General features: G+C 45.3%; 1 protein-coding gene across 1 annotated transcript; it reads right to left on the bottom strand.

The window, feature by feature from the left end:
- LOC129827313 (transforming growth factor beta activator LRRC32-like) lies at window positions 1-5,280 on the bottom strand. Its single transcript, XM_055888044.1, has 2 exons — window positions 4,051-5,280; window positions 1-3,460 (listed from the first exon to the last, which is right to left on the bottom strand). Exons 1-2 carry the CDS (start codon window positions 4,174-4,176, stop codon window positions 1,547-1,549), a joined length of 2,040 nt encoding a protein of 679 aa, XP_055744019.1. The 5' UTR covers window positions 4,177-5,280; the 3' UTR covers window positions 1-1,546.
- Window positions 5,281-17,033: the final 11,753 nt, after the last annotated feature.

Raw genomic sequence — 17,033 nt, 5'->3', positions numbered from 1 at the left:
ATGACTTAGCGTGTGGTTGAAAGACTGACATTCAGGAAGTATGGTGTCTATGGATCAGAATGTATCCCCAGGCTATCAGTGGACACATGTTAGCATGGCATATTTAGTCACAACAACCTCTGAAATGTGGGCATTAGTCTAATGCATTGGTGTTATAACCTGGAGTCAACCTAATAGTCTAATGGTGTTATAACCTGGAGTCAACCTAATAGTCTAATGGTGTTATAACCTGGAGTCAACCTAATAGTCTAATGGTGTTATAACCTGGAGTCAACCTAATAGTCTAATGGTGTTATAACCTGGACTAAACCTAATAGTCTAATGGTGTTATAACCTGGACTAAACCTAATAGCTGAATAGCTGCTAATAACTTCCAACAACAAAACAGCTGTGTTCGAATACTCATCCAAGCGCACTAGCCATACTATTGGTGATGTAATTTGAGTATGTTGTATGCTGATTGGTCATAGTATACAAGCAGTGGACACTATTTCCGTGCTTTTAGGTCCCATAATGTAATTCTTCAGAATGTCATAAGAGAGCGGAAATGTTGAGCAATTTAATAAAGTAATGACTTTTCAAATAAGTTACGTTACATGTTATTTTGACTGTCAATTTGTTAAATTTAGAACAGACAATCTGACAACACAATGGCATACCAGAGTGAATTTACGAACACACCCAGGGTGTGCCAGAGCGCAGAATAACTGATCAACGTCGGCAAAAAAAGCATAATTAAATTGTTGCCGTCCGAACAGTTACAGTCACCGACGCTCTGGATAACATGAAAACAGCTCTGCTAGGGGGAGTAAAATGGTCAGAGTGAGGTGCTCTCTCATTTGTTTCTGGAAGTAGCTAGCCAACGTTAACCAGCAAGCCTACTCCTCGGACAGAGCGTCCAGTGTGCGCTCTGAATTTACGCCTAGAGCGCACTCTCCGGTAGTCCCTCTCCGGTAGTCCCTCTCCGGTATTCACTCTTCTCTCCGGTAGTCACTCTCTGGTAGTCCCTCTCCGGTATTCACTCTTCTCTCCGGTAGTCACTCTCTGGTAGTCACTCTCCGGTACTCTTCGGTAGTCCCTCTCCGGTAGTCCCTCTCCGGTACTCTTCGGTAGTCACTCTCCGGTAGTCCCTCTCCGGTAGTCACTCTCCGGTACTCTTCGGTAGTCCCTCTCCGGTAGGTCGAACTAGTAATATGTTACCGTAGCAAGAGGTTGCATAGCAACAGCATCACCTTCCGGTAGACAGGCGATGCGCTACTACGCTCGGTATACTAAAATAAACTAATAGTATGTAGTATATACTCATTAAGTATGTAGTATACATTATACTAAAATGAACTAATAGTATATAGTATATACTCATTAAGTATGTAGTATACATTATACTAAAATGAAGTAATAGTATGTAGTATACACTCATTAAGTATGTAGTATACAGTATACTAAAATGAAGTAATAGTATGTAGTATACACTCATTAAGTATGTAGTATACAGTATGTTAGTGTGGGTATTGGAACACAGATCTTGGTTTTAAATGCACAATCATTACACAATGAATGACCCCGTGTTGCAACAAACCTTCTTCACAAATACAACTAATGTTATCAATACTATCGACACAAACAGAATGATGATTATTATTTGCCCAAGGTTTGGTTCTGTTATCTTTGGGCTAAGTTCCAATGAACAGTGCAGTGAATGGTTAGGCAGAAGGCCAGTCAACAGAGTACCATTGACCCTGAGGCACACAGCACGGTCAAGGTCCGGTATCTTCACTTTCTCTCTGTTTAGGGCTTTGAGCCATTTGGTGTCACAGCAGTTGAACGAGTTGCCACTGACATACAACACATCAAGATATAGAGACAAACGATCAACCAAAGATTCATTCATAGACGTTAGGCCGTTATTTCTCAGGTCAAGTTGGGTCAAAGGAGAACAGCTGATGATGCTCGGGACAACGTCCACGTTGTTGTTGGACATGTTGAGTCGTCTCAACGCTTTCAGACAAGGCAGAGACAAGGCAGAGGTTGTCATGTTGTTCCCACTGATGCTCAGAGACTGGAGACTACTCTGCAACCCTTCGAGAGCGCCAATAGCCAAGATTATATCTACATTGCTGGCCAGGTTGAGAGAAACCAAAGGGGTTCTTTCAAATGTGTTCTGATGGAGTGTTTTGATGCCGTTGTCTTGGAGATCTAGACTTCTCAGAGTTTTGATATTCCAGAAGGAAACACAGGTGGACATGCTATTAAGACTAACTCTCGTTGTCTCAGATGGTCCCAGTTGGTCCTTCGGATCACACGGCCTCACAGAGTTCTCCTTCAGGTTTAACGTCTCTATGTTTGGTAGGGCTTCCAGGAAGAAGGTGGAGAGTTGTCGAAGACCGTTGTTCTGCAGGTCCAAGTAGCGTAGGGACGGAAAGGTCAACGAAGGTCGGTGGTAGCCTCCAACATGGCCGCTGCCGCCCTTCGTTGTGCTATAGCTGATGTCCTGTAGACAGTTCTTGCTGAGGTTCAGCGTCACCAAAGACGTCAGATGGCTCAGAGTCTCCACAGGTAAAGACCTGAAGTGGTTACTACTGAGGTCCATGTAAACTAACGGCATCAGTCTCCAGTTAGAGTATATGTTGCTGTTGGCTGCAGCATCATTTACCTCATCTTCACTTGTTAGTTCTCTGTACAGAGAGTCTGCCTCTGATATCAGGGTGTCTGTCTCTAAGGTCCCCATCATGTTGCTCTGTAGGTGGAGGTATCTCAACCGGTTGGTTTTGGGGACCATGGGGAAATAGAGGAGGTTGTTGAAGCTCAGATCTAAGATCTCCAGCTCGTATGGATGACCGTCCTCACGGGTGACAAAGAACTCTATGGAATTCCTGCTAAGATTCAAGAGTTTCACCTGATGGAGTTTAAAATCACAGATGTAGACTAGATTATTTCTGGCTAAATTTAAGATCTTGAGTTCCTTCAACGGTTCAAACGTTCCCTCCTCTATTGCCGTGATCAGATTGTTCTCGATGCGAACGCTCGTCACGCTCAGGCTCTCTGCAAACAGCTTGGGCGTGAGTCGCGTCAAACCGTTGCCCGTGAGATCTAGGCGTTCAAGAATTGATTTGTCACGAAGGTAAAGTTCCGCCGCGTCATCATCCAGACCGTTCATAGAGATATCCAACCTCCTCAGTCTGCGGAGAGACCCAAGAGCTCGGCTGTTACTGTCCACATTGTGGCTCAATGCATTCCTGGCCAAGTTCAGCTCTTGAAGCTGGGCCACATCTCTGAAAGCCCCTTCAGATATGATCTCTAGCTGGTTGTAGCTGAGGTCCAGACTCAGTAGGGATGGAAGACCCAGACTCTGGCTGTTTATATGTCTTATAACATTGTTGGACAGATCCAGCTCCCTCAGCCTCACGTCCAGCCCCTCAGGAACAGATGATAGGTTCCTGAACCGCCAGGAAGTCGTCTCCTTGAAACGAGAAAGATGAGAGAAACTTCAGCGCTTTTAACACCGTCTATAAAGTGTTGTGATGTATGAAATAAAATGAAGCAGAAACATAAAGGGTTTTGATGTATGAAATAAAATGAAGCAGAAACATAAAGGGTTTTGATGTATGAAATAAAATGAAGCAGAAACATAAAGTGTTGTGATGTACGAAATATAATGAAGCAGAAATGTACTATCCATCGTCAAAATAACAATGTCTGTTTGACACGCTATTTCAGCAAACCAAAAGCCTTCCCGTGACCAAAACCTGTCCCTCAATAGTTGAATTCCATAGATGTAAAATCAGCCTAAGAAGCCATGACAGTACAGTGTTCCTGAGCTCTGTATTCAGATGTGTCAGAGGTGAGACCAACTGGGTTTAAACACTGGTCTCCCGCCACCAGAACATGTTATTCCTCTGAGTTAATCCCTTCACATTATCTCTAAAGCTAACACAAGTGTTCAGGTCTCAGGCAAGGTTACTCATCAGGTGAGAATGGTTAATTGAATCAGCTCTGATAAATCTACATTACTTCTCTGACTTTTATATTGAAGGATTTTCTCCAGCCTACCTGTTGGTCATCATGTATCCTTCCAGTCACAGTGTTGAACTGTATGAGACTGTGAGACAGGGAGCAGTACAGCAGTAGGACTAGCAGTAGCACTAAGCTGAATGTTGTCTCTGTAGGTCTGATCATTCTCCTGTCTCTGTCCTGACGACACGACACTGGGCTACATCAGTCCTCAAACACCCCTCTCTGCCATTTATAGCTGACAGTCATTTAAAAAAAAGACGGAGACGAAAAAGGCTGTGGACACCAGATACGCTTTGTGGACCTTCTGTTTACTCAACCAACTCATTACTCATCACACGTTGTTACACCACAGAGATACATATCCACAAGTCTGGAGACGGACAGAAATTAAACATCTTATTATTGACACGTTTGTTATTAGTTTATAAAAAATAAGCTCTTTTATAGAATAGAAATATAAAAAATACAATAAAATGTGCTGTGGCATTCAAAATAACCATAAAACCTGTCATTATTTAGACACGTGACATGTTTGATAATCACAATTATTGTGTCATTAGATTAGATATTATGTCAACCGGTCTGGAAAGTCTGTCCTCCTAGCCAGGTATATTTATCCTCTGTTTGTTCCTGCTGTCTTCCTGGGAAAACAGAAACCTTTCCGAAATAGAAAGAGAGGAGTGGAAATAAACGAGAGGAGAGTGGGAGGAAGGAAATCCTGACAGGTATCAACACACACACACACACAGAAATACTCTGTGATGACAGAACACACACACACACACACACACACACACACACACACACACAGAAAAAAAACCTGTTGATTGAGTAATGCATAGCACACAACCAACCAGGTGGATCAGGACTACCCAGAATACTTTGTTACATTTGAACTATTGACACATACCGACACCAATCATTTAACGTACGCTGGACATCACCCATACTCAGCACAACAGCATTCAAGGTCTATTTCATATTGTCAGATTATTCAGATTAAAATAGTTTAGAAAAATTATATTTCTGCTCCCAGTCGTCTTCCACTCTCTGTGGATGAAACTCTCCGTGGATGAAACTCTCCGTGGATGAAACTCTCCGTGGATGAAACTCTCTGTGGATGAAACTCTCTGTGGATGAAACTCTCTGTGGATGAAACTCTCCGTGGATGAAACTCTCCGTGGATGAAACTCTCCGTGGATGAAACTCTCTGTGGATGAAAATGTGTATAAAAGCTTTGGTTGTTACAACATCCACTAGAGACATCATCCTGTCAGGAAGGACATCCACTAGAGACATCATCCTGTCAGGAAGGACATCATCCTGTCAGAGGAGGACATCATCCTGTAAGAGGAGGACATCCACTAGAGACATCATCCTGTCAGAGGAGGACATCATCCTGTCAGAGGAGGACATCATCCTGTCAGAGGAGGACATCATCCTGTAAGAGGAGGACATCATCCTGTAAGAGGAGGACATCATCCTGTAAGAGGAGGACATCATCCTGTAAGAGGAGGACATCATCCTGTCAGAGGAGGACATCATCCTGTCAGAGGAGGACATCATCCTGTCAGAGGAGGACATCATCCTGTCAGAGGAGGACATCATCCTGTAAGAGGAGGACATCATCCTGTCAGAGGAGGACATCCACTAGAGACATCATCCTGTCAGAGGAGGACATCATCCTGTAAGAGGAGGACATCATCCTGTCAGAGGAGGACATCATCCTGTAAGAGGAGGACATCCACTAGAGACCTCATCCTGTAAGAGGAGGACATCATCCTGTCAGAGGAGGACATCCACTAGAGACCTCATCCTGTAAGAGGAGGACATCCACTAGAGACCTCATCCTGTAAGAGGAGGACATCCACTAGAGACATCATCCTGTCAGAGGAGGACATCATCCTGTCAGAGGAGGACATCATCCTGTCAGAGGAGGACATCATCCTGTCAGAGGAGGACATCATCCTGTAAGAGGAGGACATCATCCTGTAGGAGGAGGACATCCACTAGAGACATCATCCTGTAAGAGGAGGACATCCACTAGAGACCTCATCCTGTAAGAGGAGGACATCATCCTGTCAGAGGAGGACATCCACTAGAGACCTCATCCTGTAAGAGGAGGACATCCACTAGAGACCTCATCCTGTAAGAGGAGGACATCCACTAGAGACATCATCCTGTCAGAGGAGGACATCATCCTGTCAGAGGAGGACATCATCCTGTCAGAGGAGGACATCATCCTGTCAGAGGAGGACATCATCCTGTAAGAGGAGGACATCATCCTGTAGGAGGAGGACATCCACTAGAGACATCATCCTGTAAGAGGAGGACATCCACTAGAGACATCATCCTGTAAGAGGAGGAAACATCCTGTCAGAGGAGGACATCCACTAGAGACATCATCCTGTAAGAGGAGGACATCCACTAGAGACCTCATCCTGTCAGAGGAGGACATCATCCTGTAAGAGGAGAACATCCACTAGAGACCTCATCCTGTAAGAGGAGGACATCCACTAGAGACATCATCCTGTCAGAGGAGGACATCATCCTGTAATGGGAGGACATCATCCTGTCAGAGGAGGACATCATCCTGTCAGAGGAGGACATCATCCTGTAAGAGGAGGACATCATCCTGTAGGAGGAGGACATCCACTAGAGACATCATCCTGTAAGAGGAGGACATCCACTAGAGACATCATCCTGTAAGAGGAGGAAACATCCTGTCAGAGGAGGACATCCACTAGAGACATCATCCTGTAAGAGGAGGACATCCACTAGAGACCTCATCCTGTCAGAGGAGGACATCATCCTGTAAGAGGAGAACATCCACTAGAGACCTCATCCTGTAAGAGGAGGACATCCACTAGAGACATCATCCTGTCAGAGGAGGACATCCACTAGAGACATCATCCTGTAAGAGGAGGACATCCACTAGAGACCTCATCCTGTCAGAGGAGGACATCATCCTGTAAGAGGAGAACATCCACTAGAGACCTCATCCTGTAAGAGGAGGACATCCACTAGAGACATCATCCTGTAAGAGGAGGACATCATCCTGTAAGAGGAGGACATCCACTAGAGAAATGATCCTGTAAGAGGAGGACATCATCCTGTCAGAGGAGGACATCCACTAGAGACATCATCCTGTCAGAGGAGGACATCATCCTGTAAGAGGAGGACATCATCCTGTCAGAGGAGGACATCATCCTGTAAGAGGAGGACATCCACTAGAGACATCATCCTGTCAGAGGAGGACATCCACTAGAGACATCATCCTGTAAGAGGAGGACATCATCCTGTAGGAGGAGGACATCATCCTGTAAGAGGAGGACATCCACTAGAGACATCATCCTGTAAGAGGAGGACATCCACTAGAGACATCATCCTGTAAGAGGAGGACATCATCCTGTAGGAGGAGGACATCCACTAGAGACCTCATCCTGTAAGAGGAGGACATCCACTAGAGACATCATCCTGTAAGAGGAGGACATCATCCTGTCAGAGGAGGACATCATCCTGTAAGAGGAGGACATCCACTAGAGACATCATCCTGTCAGGGGAGGACATCCACTAGAGACATCATCCTGTAAGAGGAGTACATCATCCTGTAAGAGGAGGACATCCACTAGAGACATCATCCTGTCAGAGGAGGACATTATCCTGTCAGAGGAGGGAATCATCCTGTAGGAGGAGGACATCATCCTGTAGGAGGAGGACATCATCCTGTAGGAGGAGGACATCATCCTGTACGAGGACGACATCATCCTGTAAGAGGAGGACATCCACTAGAGACATCATCCTGTAAGAGGAGGACATCATCCTGTCAGAGGAGGACATCCACTAGAGACATCATCCTGTAAGAGGAGGACATCATCCTGTCAGAGGAGGACATCCACTAGAGACCTCATCCTGTAGGAGGAGGACATCATCCTGTAAGAGGAGGACATCCACTAGAGACATCATCCTGTAAGAGGAGGACATCCACTAGAGACCTCATCCTGTAAGAGGAGGACATCCACTAGAGACATCATCCTGTAAGAGGAGGACATCATCCTGTCAGAGGAGGACATCATCCTGTAAGAGGAGGACATCATCCTGTAAGAGGAGGACATCCACTAGAGACATCATCCTGTAAGAGGAGGACATCCACTAGAGACATCATCCTGTAAGAGGAGGACATCATCCTGTAGGAGGAGGACATCCACTAGAGACCTCATCCTGTAAGAGGAGGACATCCACTAGAGACATCATCCTGTAAGAGGAGGACATCATCCTGTCAGAGGAGGACATCATCCTGTAAGAGGAGGACATCCACTAGAGACATCATCCTGTCAGGGGAGGACATCCACTAGAGACATCATCCTGTAAGAGGAGTACATCATCCTGTAAGAGGAGAACATCCACTAGAGACATCATCCTGTCAGAGGAGGACATTATCCTGTCAGAGGAGGACATCATCCTGTAGGAGGAGGACATCATCCTGTAGGAGGAGGACATCATCCTGTAGGAGGAGGACATCATCCTGTACGAGGACGACATCATCCTGTAAGAGGAGGACATCCACTAGAGACATCATCCTGTAAGAGGAGGACATCATCCTGTCAGAGGAGGACATCCACTAGAGACATCATCCTGTAAGAGGAGGACATCATCCTGTCAGAGGAGGACATCCACTAGAGACCTCATCCTGTAGGAGGAGGACATCATCCTGTAAGAGGAGGACATCCACTAGAGACATCATCCTGTAAGAGGAGGACATCCACTAGAGACCTCATCCTGTAAGAGGAGGACATCCACTAGAGACATCATCCTGTAAGAGGAGGACATCATCCTGTCAGAGGAGGACATCATCCTGTAAGAGGAGGACATCATCCTGTCAGAGGAGGACATCATCCTGTAAGAGGAGGACATCATCCTGTAAGAGGAGGACATCCACTAGAGACATCATCCTGTAAGAGGAGGACATCCACTAGAGACCTCATCCTGTAAGAGGAGGACATCATCCTGTAAGAGGAGGACATCCACTAGAGACCTCATCCTGTAAGAGGAAGACATCCACTAGAGACATCATCCTGTCAGAGGAGGACATCATCCTGTAAGAGGAGAACATCCACTAGAGACCTCATCCTGTAAGAGGAGGACATCCACTAGAGACATCATCCTGTCAGAGGAGGACATCCACTAGAGACATCATCCTGTCAGAGGAGGACATCCACTAGAGACCTCATCCTGTAAGAGGAGGACATCATCCTGTCAGAGGACGACATCCACTAGAGACCTCATCCTGTAAGAGGAGGACATCATCCTGTAAGAGGAGGACATCATCTTGTCAGAGGAGGACATCATCCTGTAAGAGGAGGACATCATCCTGTAAGAGGAGGACATCAACCTGTCAGAGGAGGACATCATCCTGTCAGAGGAGGACATCCACTAGAGACATCATCCTGTAAGAGGAGGACATCATCCTGTCAGAGGAGGACATCATCCTGCAAGAGGAGGACATCATCCTGTCAGAGGAGGACATCCACTAGAGACATCATCCTGTAAGAGGAGGACATCATCCTGTCAGAGGAGGACATCATCCTGCAAGAGGAGGACATCATCCTGTCAGAGGAGGACATCCACTAGAGACATCATCCTGTAAGAGGAGGACATCATCCTGTCAGAGGAGGACATCATCCTGTCAGAGGAGGACATCATACTGTCAGAGGAGGACATCCACTAGAGACCTCATCCTGTAAGAGGAGGACAACATCCTGTAAGAGGAGGACATCCACTAGAGACATCATCCTGTAAGAGGAGGACATCATCCTGTCAGAGGAGGACATCCACTAGAGACATCATCCTGTCAGAGGAGGACATCATCCTGTCAGAGGAGGACATCCACTAGAGACCTCATCCTTTAAGAGGAGGACAACATCCTGTAAGAGGAGGACATCCACTAGAGACATCATCCTGTCAGAGGAGGACATCCACTAGAGACCTCATCCCGTAAGAGGAGGACATCCACTAGAGACCTCATCCTGTAAGAGGAGGACAACATCCTGTAAGAGGAGGACATCCACTAGAGACCTCATCCTGTAAGAGGAGGACAACATCCTGTAAGAGGAGGACATCCACTAGAGACATCATCCTGTCAGAGGAGGACATCCACTAGAGACCTCATCCTGTAAGAGGAGGACATCCACTAGAGACATCATCCTGTCAGAGGAGGACATCATCCTGTAAGAGGAGGACATCCACTAGAGACCTCATCCTGTAAGAGGAGGACATCATCCTGTAAGAGGAGGACATCCACTAGAGACCTCATCCTGTAAGAGGAGGACATCATCCTGTAAGAGGAAGACATCCACTAAAGACATCATCCTGTAAGAGGAGGACATCCACTAGAGACATCATCCTATAAGAGGAGGACATCCACTAGAGAACTCATCCTGTAAGAGGAAGACATCATCCTGTAAGAGGAGGACATCCACTAGAGACATCATCCTGGAAGAAGAGGACATCATCCTGTAAGAGTAGGACATCATCCTGTCAGAGGAGGACATCCACTAGAGACATCATCCTGGAAGAAGAGGACATCATCCTGTAAGAGGAGGACATCCACTAGAGACATCATCCTATAAGAGGAGGACATCCAGTAGAGAACTCATCCTGTAAGAGGAAGACATCATCCTGTAAGAGGAGGGCATCCACTAGAGACATCATCCTGTAAGAGGAGGACATCATCCTGTAAGAGGAGGACATCATCCTGTAAGAGGAGGACATCATCCTGTCAGAGGAGGACATCATCCTGTCAGAGGAGGACATCATCCTGTAAGAGGAGGACATCATCCTGTAAGAGGAGGACATCATCCTGTAAGAGGAGGACATCATCCTGTCAGAGGAGGACATCATCCTGTCAGAGGAGGACATCATCCTGTCAGAGGAGGACATCATCCTGTAAGAGGAGGACATCATCCTGTAAGAGGAGGACATCCACTAGAGACCTCATCCTGTAAGAGGAGGACAACATCCTGTAAGAGGAGGACATCCACTAGAGACATCATCCTGTCAGAGGAGGACATCCACTAGAGACCTCATCCTGTAAGAGGAGGACATCCACTAGAGACATCATCCTGTCAGAGGAGGACATCATCCTGTAAGAGGAGGACATCCACTAGAGACCTCATCCTGTAAGAGGAGGACATCATCCTGTAAGAGGAGGACATCCACTAGAGACCTCATCCTGTAAGAGGAGGACATCATCCTGTAAGAGGAAGACATCCACTAAAGACATCATCCTGTAAGAGGAGGACATCCACTAGAGACATCATCCTATAAGAGGAGGACATCCACTAGAGAACTCATCCTGTAAGAGGAAGACATCATCCTGTAAGAGGAGGACATCCACTAGAGACATCATCCTGGAAGAAGAGGACATCATCCTGTAAGAGGAGGACATCATCCTGTCAGAGGAGGACATCCACTAGAGACATCATCCTGGAAGAAGAGGACATCATCCTGTAAGAGGAGGACATCCACTAGAGACATCATCCTATAAGAGGAGGACATCCAGTAGAGAACTCATCCTGTAAGAGGAAGACATCATCCTGTAAGAGGAGGGCATCCACTAGAGACATCATCCTGTAAGAGGAGGACATCATCCTGTAAGAGGAGGACATCATCCTGTAAGAGGAGGACATTATCCTGTAAGAGGAGGACATTATCCTGTCAGAGGAGGACATCATCCTGTCAGAGGAGGACATCATCCTGTAAGAGGAGGACATCATCCTGTAAGAGGAGGACATCATCCTGTAAGAGGAGGACATCATCCTGTCAGAGGAGGACATCATCCTGTCAGAGGAGGACATCATCCTGTCAGAGGAGGACATCATCCTGTAAGAGGAGGACATTATCCTGTAAGAGGAGGACATTATCCTGTAAGAGGAGGACATCATCCTGTAAGAGGAGGACATCCACTAGAGACATCATCCTGTAAGAGGAGGACATCCACTCACAGCAGAGTGAGTTCAGATTAGGGCAGACAGCAGAGTGAGTTCAGATTAGGACAGACAGCAGAGTGAGATCAGATTAGGGCAGACAGCAGAGTGAGTTCAGATTAGGGCAGACAGCAGAGTGAGTTCAGATTAGGGCAGACAGCAGAGTGAGTTCAGACTAGGGCAGACAGCAGAGTGAGTTCAGATTAGGGCATACAGCAGAGTGAGTTCAGATTAGGGGAGACAGCAGAGTGAGTTCAGATTAGGGCAGACAGCAGAGTGAGTTCAGATTAGGGCAGACAGCAGAGTGAGTTCAGATTAGGGCATACAGCAGAGTGAGTTCAGATTAGGGCAGACAGCAGAGTGAGATCAGATTAGGGCAGACAGCAGAGTGAGTTCAGATTAGGGCAGACAGCAGAGTGAGTTCAGATTAGGGCAGACAGCAGAGTGAGTTCAGATTAGGGCAGACAGCAGAGTGAGATCAGATTAGGGCAGACAGCAGAGTGAGTTTACAGTTGATTGTGAAACTCCCAGACTCACATTCAGAAAGTTTTCAGTTTTCTGCTGTAGTACTGTAGTAGTATGATCTGCTGTAATAATGTAGTAGTATGATCTGCTGTATTACTGTAGTAGTATGATCTGCTGTAGTGCTGTAGTAGTGTGATCTGCTGTAATAATGTAGTAGTATGATCTGCTGTATTACTGTAGTAGTATGATCTGCTGTCGTACTGTAGTAGTATGATCTGCTGTTGTACTGTAGTAGTATGATCTGCTGTAGTACTGTAGTAGTATGATCTGCTGTAGTATTGTAGTAGTATGATCTGCTGTAATAATGTAGTAGTGTGATCTGCTGTAGTGCTGTAGTAGTATGATCTGCTGTAGTACTGTAGTAGTATGATCTGCTGTAGTACTGTAGTAGTATGATCTGCTGTAGCACTGTAGTAGTATGATCTGCTGTAGTACTGTAGTAGTATGATCTGCTGTAGTACTGTAGTAGTATGATCTGCTGTAGTACTGTAGTAGTATGATCTGCTGTAGTACTGTAGTAGTATGATCTGCTGTAGTATTGTAGTAGTATGATCTGCTGTAGTACTGTAGTAGTATGATCTGCTGTAGTACTGTAGTAGTATGATCTGCTGTAGTACTGTCGTAGTATGATCTGAATCAGGTGTTTCACGGCAGAGCGGGGACAATGATCTGCTGTAGTACTGTAGTAGTATGATCTGCTGTAGTAGTATGATCTGCTGTAATAATGTATAGTATGATCTGCTGTAGTACTGTAGTAGTATGATCTGCTGTAGTACTATAGTAGTATGATCTGAATCAGGTGTTTCACGGCAGAGCAGGGACAATGATCTGCTGTAGTACTGTAGTAGAATGATCTGCTGTAGTACTGTAGTAGTATGATCTGCTGTAGTACTGTAGTAGTATGATCTGTCGTACTGTAGTAGTATGATCTGCTGTAGTACTGTAGTAGTATAATCTGCTGTAGTACCGTAGTAGTATGATCTGCTGTAGTACTGTAGTAGTATGATCTGCTGTAGTACTGTAGTAGTATGATCTGCTGTAGTACTGTAGTAGTATGATCTGCTGTAGTACTGTAGTAGTATGATCTGCTGTCGTACTGTAGTAGTATGATCTGCTGTCGTACTGTAGTAGTATGATCTGCTGTAGTATTGTAGTAGTATGATCTGCTGTAGTACTGTAGTAGTATGATCTGCTGTCGTACTGTAGTAGTATGATCTGCTGTAGTACTGTAGTAGAGCAGTATACTGTAGTAGTACTGTAGTATGTACAGTTATGGCCCTGATTCCGACCGGAGTTAAGTGCGTGAAAATTGAATGTTATTCCCTTTTTTATTTTATTTTTCACCCCCAATTGTAGTTACTGTCTTGTCGCTACAACTCCCGTACGGGCTCGGGAGTGACGAAGGTCGAGAGCCATGTGTCCTCCGAAACACAACCCAACCAAGCCGCACTGCTTCTTAACACAGTGCGCATCCAACCCGGAAGCCAGCCGCACCAATGTATCGGAGGAAACACCGTACACCTGGCGACCTGGTCAGCGTGCACTGCGCCCGGCCCGCCACAGGAGTCGCTAGTGCACAATGAGACAAGGATATCCCTGCCGGCCAAACCCTCCCTAACCCGGACGGCACTGGGCCAATTGTGCGTCTCCCCATGGGCCTCCTGGTCGCGGCCGGCTGCAACAGAGCCTGGGCACAGCGATGCAGTGCCTTAGACCACTGTGCCACCCGGGAGGCCCAGAATGCTATTCCCTTTTCTTTTTTTTTTATAATATGTTTATTATTTTCCAATAAAAATAAAGTAAAAAAGACCGCAATACAAACAATGACATTCATTGTACAGTTGAATGGGATGGCCAATTTAGAGGACAAAACAAAAGTTAACTCACACATACACAAAATAAAACAAAATCCTATTAGGTGGTACATGTATAAGAAGACAGCATATAGTCATTACAAGCAGTGTAGTTAAGACAAAAATAAATATTGAGTGTAGTACAGCACAGAGTAGCAGCAGATCGTTATGTATGCCCAGTTATGAAGCGGGACTAGACCATTTATCCAGTATCGGCTGCCATATTCTGTAAAATAATGGACTTCTATTTGAGGTGTTGTATCGAATCTTTTCCATATGCATTACATTCCTTAAATCCCGTAACCACATTTCAAAGGTAGGTACAGTCTCCAATTTCCAAAATTGCAATATGAGCCTTTTGGCTAATAGAGTACAAAGAGAGACAGCTTTCCCCTCCTGGTTATTCCCATCAACTGTACCAAACAGAGCGATCAATGGGTCTGGGGCTAGAACTCTATCAAAGGCCTTAGATAAGTCATCAAAAATGAGAGCCCAGTAAGCATGTAATTTAGGGCATGTCCAGAATAAGTGGGTCAACGTCCCCTCCTCCTGCTTGCACCTCTCACACAGTGGTGAGGTGTCCGGGAATATGTTATGCAGTTTTACCTTTGAGTAGTGTAACCTGTGAATCACCTTAAACTGTACAAGGTTGTGTCTGGCATTCACTGAACTGTGGTTTATATTCCTGAGAGCTTCTATCCAGTCCTCATCTGAGATTTCTGAACCAAGTTCTTGTTCCCAAGCCCTTTTAATGGTGTCTGTGGATACCTCTATGTGGGCCTGTAGCACATCATACAGTCTAGAGACCGACCCTTTTGAATGGGGTTTGACAAGGATCAAGCTATCTAATGTAGGACTATTTGGCTTCATGCCATACTGTGGGATATGTGTCCTTAAGAAATTCCTGATTTGGAGGTATCTGAAAAAATGTGTTGTTGGCATGTTGAACTTTGCCTGTAATTGTTGAAATGAAGCTAACTGACCGTCTATGTATAGATTACCAATTGTTGTGAGCCCCTTCTCCCTCCACTGTGAAAACACCACATCATCCAATGCAGGGTGGAAAGCATGATTCAGGCTAATCGGGCTGTCTATGTAAACAGTGGGTATGTTAAGAAAATCCCTAATCTGTTTCCAGATCCTAAGCGTATGACAAATGACTGGATTGGAGTCATAAGTGGCTTTTTTCACATATGATGGGCTATTAACAAGTGCAGGGAGTGAGGAACGTTGACAGGAGGCCTGCTCGATCAAAAGCCATGAAGGCATATCCTTCTGTCTCATCGCAGGTAAACTTTCCCTCCAGAAAGACACAATGTTCAGATTAGCAGCCCAATAATACAGTTTGAAGTGAGGAAGGCCAAAGCCCCCCTCTATCCTGTACTTGCATAAATGCTTCTTTGCAATTCTGGCTGCCTTGTTATCCCATAAAAATGGAGTTACTATTGAATCCAGTTTCTTAAAGTAGCTTTGTGGTATGAAATTGGGTAGACATTGGAAGAGGTAAAGAAACCTGGGTAGGACAACCATTTTAATAGCGTTTATACGACCAACCAAGGAAATAGGCAGAGTTTTCCAAAAATCTATATTTTGTTTAAGCTAATATATTTTCATGTCCCAATTCACTTTCAATAGCTGGTCAAGGTCTCTTGTCACTACAATGCCAAGGTTTGTGAACTTGTCCCTCACTGTTCTAAACGGGGTAGATTGCAGAAATTGCATATCCACAGGCCGTGATATTGGCATCAACTCACTTTTTTGCCAGTTTATCTTGTAGCCAGAGAAGGAGCCGAATGTGTTTATCAAGTTAAGTAATGGTGGAATAGAAGTTTTAGGCTTGGATAAAAGCAAAAGAACATCGTCTGCATATAGGGACATTTTGTGCTGTGTGTCTTTTATTTTAACAGAAGCTATATCGGGACATGCTCGAATGCGAGTAGCAAGGGGTTCCATGGCTATAGCGAAGAGAGCAGGCGAAATAGGGCACCCGTGTCGGCACCCCTTGAACAGGCGGAATGACTGCGACATTTCCTGATTGGTCACCACGGAGGCCATTGGGTGTGCATAAATAATTCTTATCCAATTAATAAATTCCTTTTCAAATCCGAAATGCTCCAGAACCGACATCATATACTTCCACTCAATCTGATCAAACGCCTTCTCCGCATCAAGAGCTATTACCACTGCCTCAACTTTATGATCATGATACATTACGTTGAAAAGGCGTCTCAAATTGTAGTATATATGTCGGCCCGGGATAAAACCTGTCTGGTCAGGGTGTATGATGTCGGAAATATATTTTTTCAATCGGTTAGCCAATATCTTTGTCAACACCTTGTTTTCTATGGGGAGTAACGACACGGGGCGATACGACGACATCTCCATGGAATCTATCTTTTTTCAAGATCAGGGCTATTGTAGCCTCATACAGTGTTTGCGGGAATTTGGCATTTTCTTTGGCTTGTTTAAACATTCGCAGCATAAGTGGAGATAGACTAGCGCAGTACTTCTTATAGAATTCTATTACATATCCATCGGGCCCAGGGGCCTTGCTGTTAGGAAATTGTGCTATCGCTGTGTTAATTTCCTCTAAGGTTATCCATCGATTGCAGCAGCTGCCCCCCCTGTCTAGTTTAGGAAGTTCACATTCAGCGAG

The sequence above is a fragment of the Salvelinus fontinalis genome, chromosome 29 (genome assembly GCF_029448725.1).
Source record: "Salvelinus fontinalis isolate EN_2023a chromosome 29, ASM2944872v1, whole genome shotgun sequence".
Taxonomy (NCBI): domain Eukaryota; kingdom Metazoa; phylum Chordata; class Actinopteri; order Salmoniformes; family Salmonidae; genus Salvelinus; species Salvelinus fontinalis.
Note: the sequence above shows the minus strand (reverse complement) of the source record. Positions and strands in the feature narration are given on the sequence as shown.

Coding starts and splice junctions, on each gene's coding strand:
- LOC129827313 (XM_055888044.1), bottom strand. CDS start 4,176: ATGATCAGACCTACAGAGACAACATTCAGCTTAGTGCTACTGCTAGTC. Junction 3,461..4,050: donor GGATACATGATGACCAACAG/GTAGGCTGGAGA, acceptor TCTCGTTTCAAG/GAGACGACTTCCTGGCGGTT.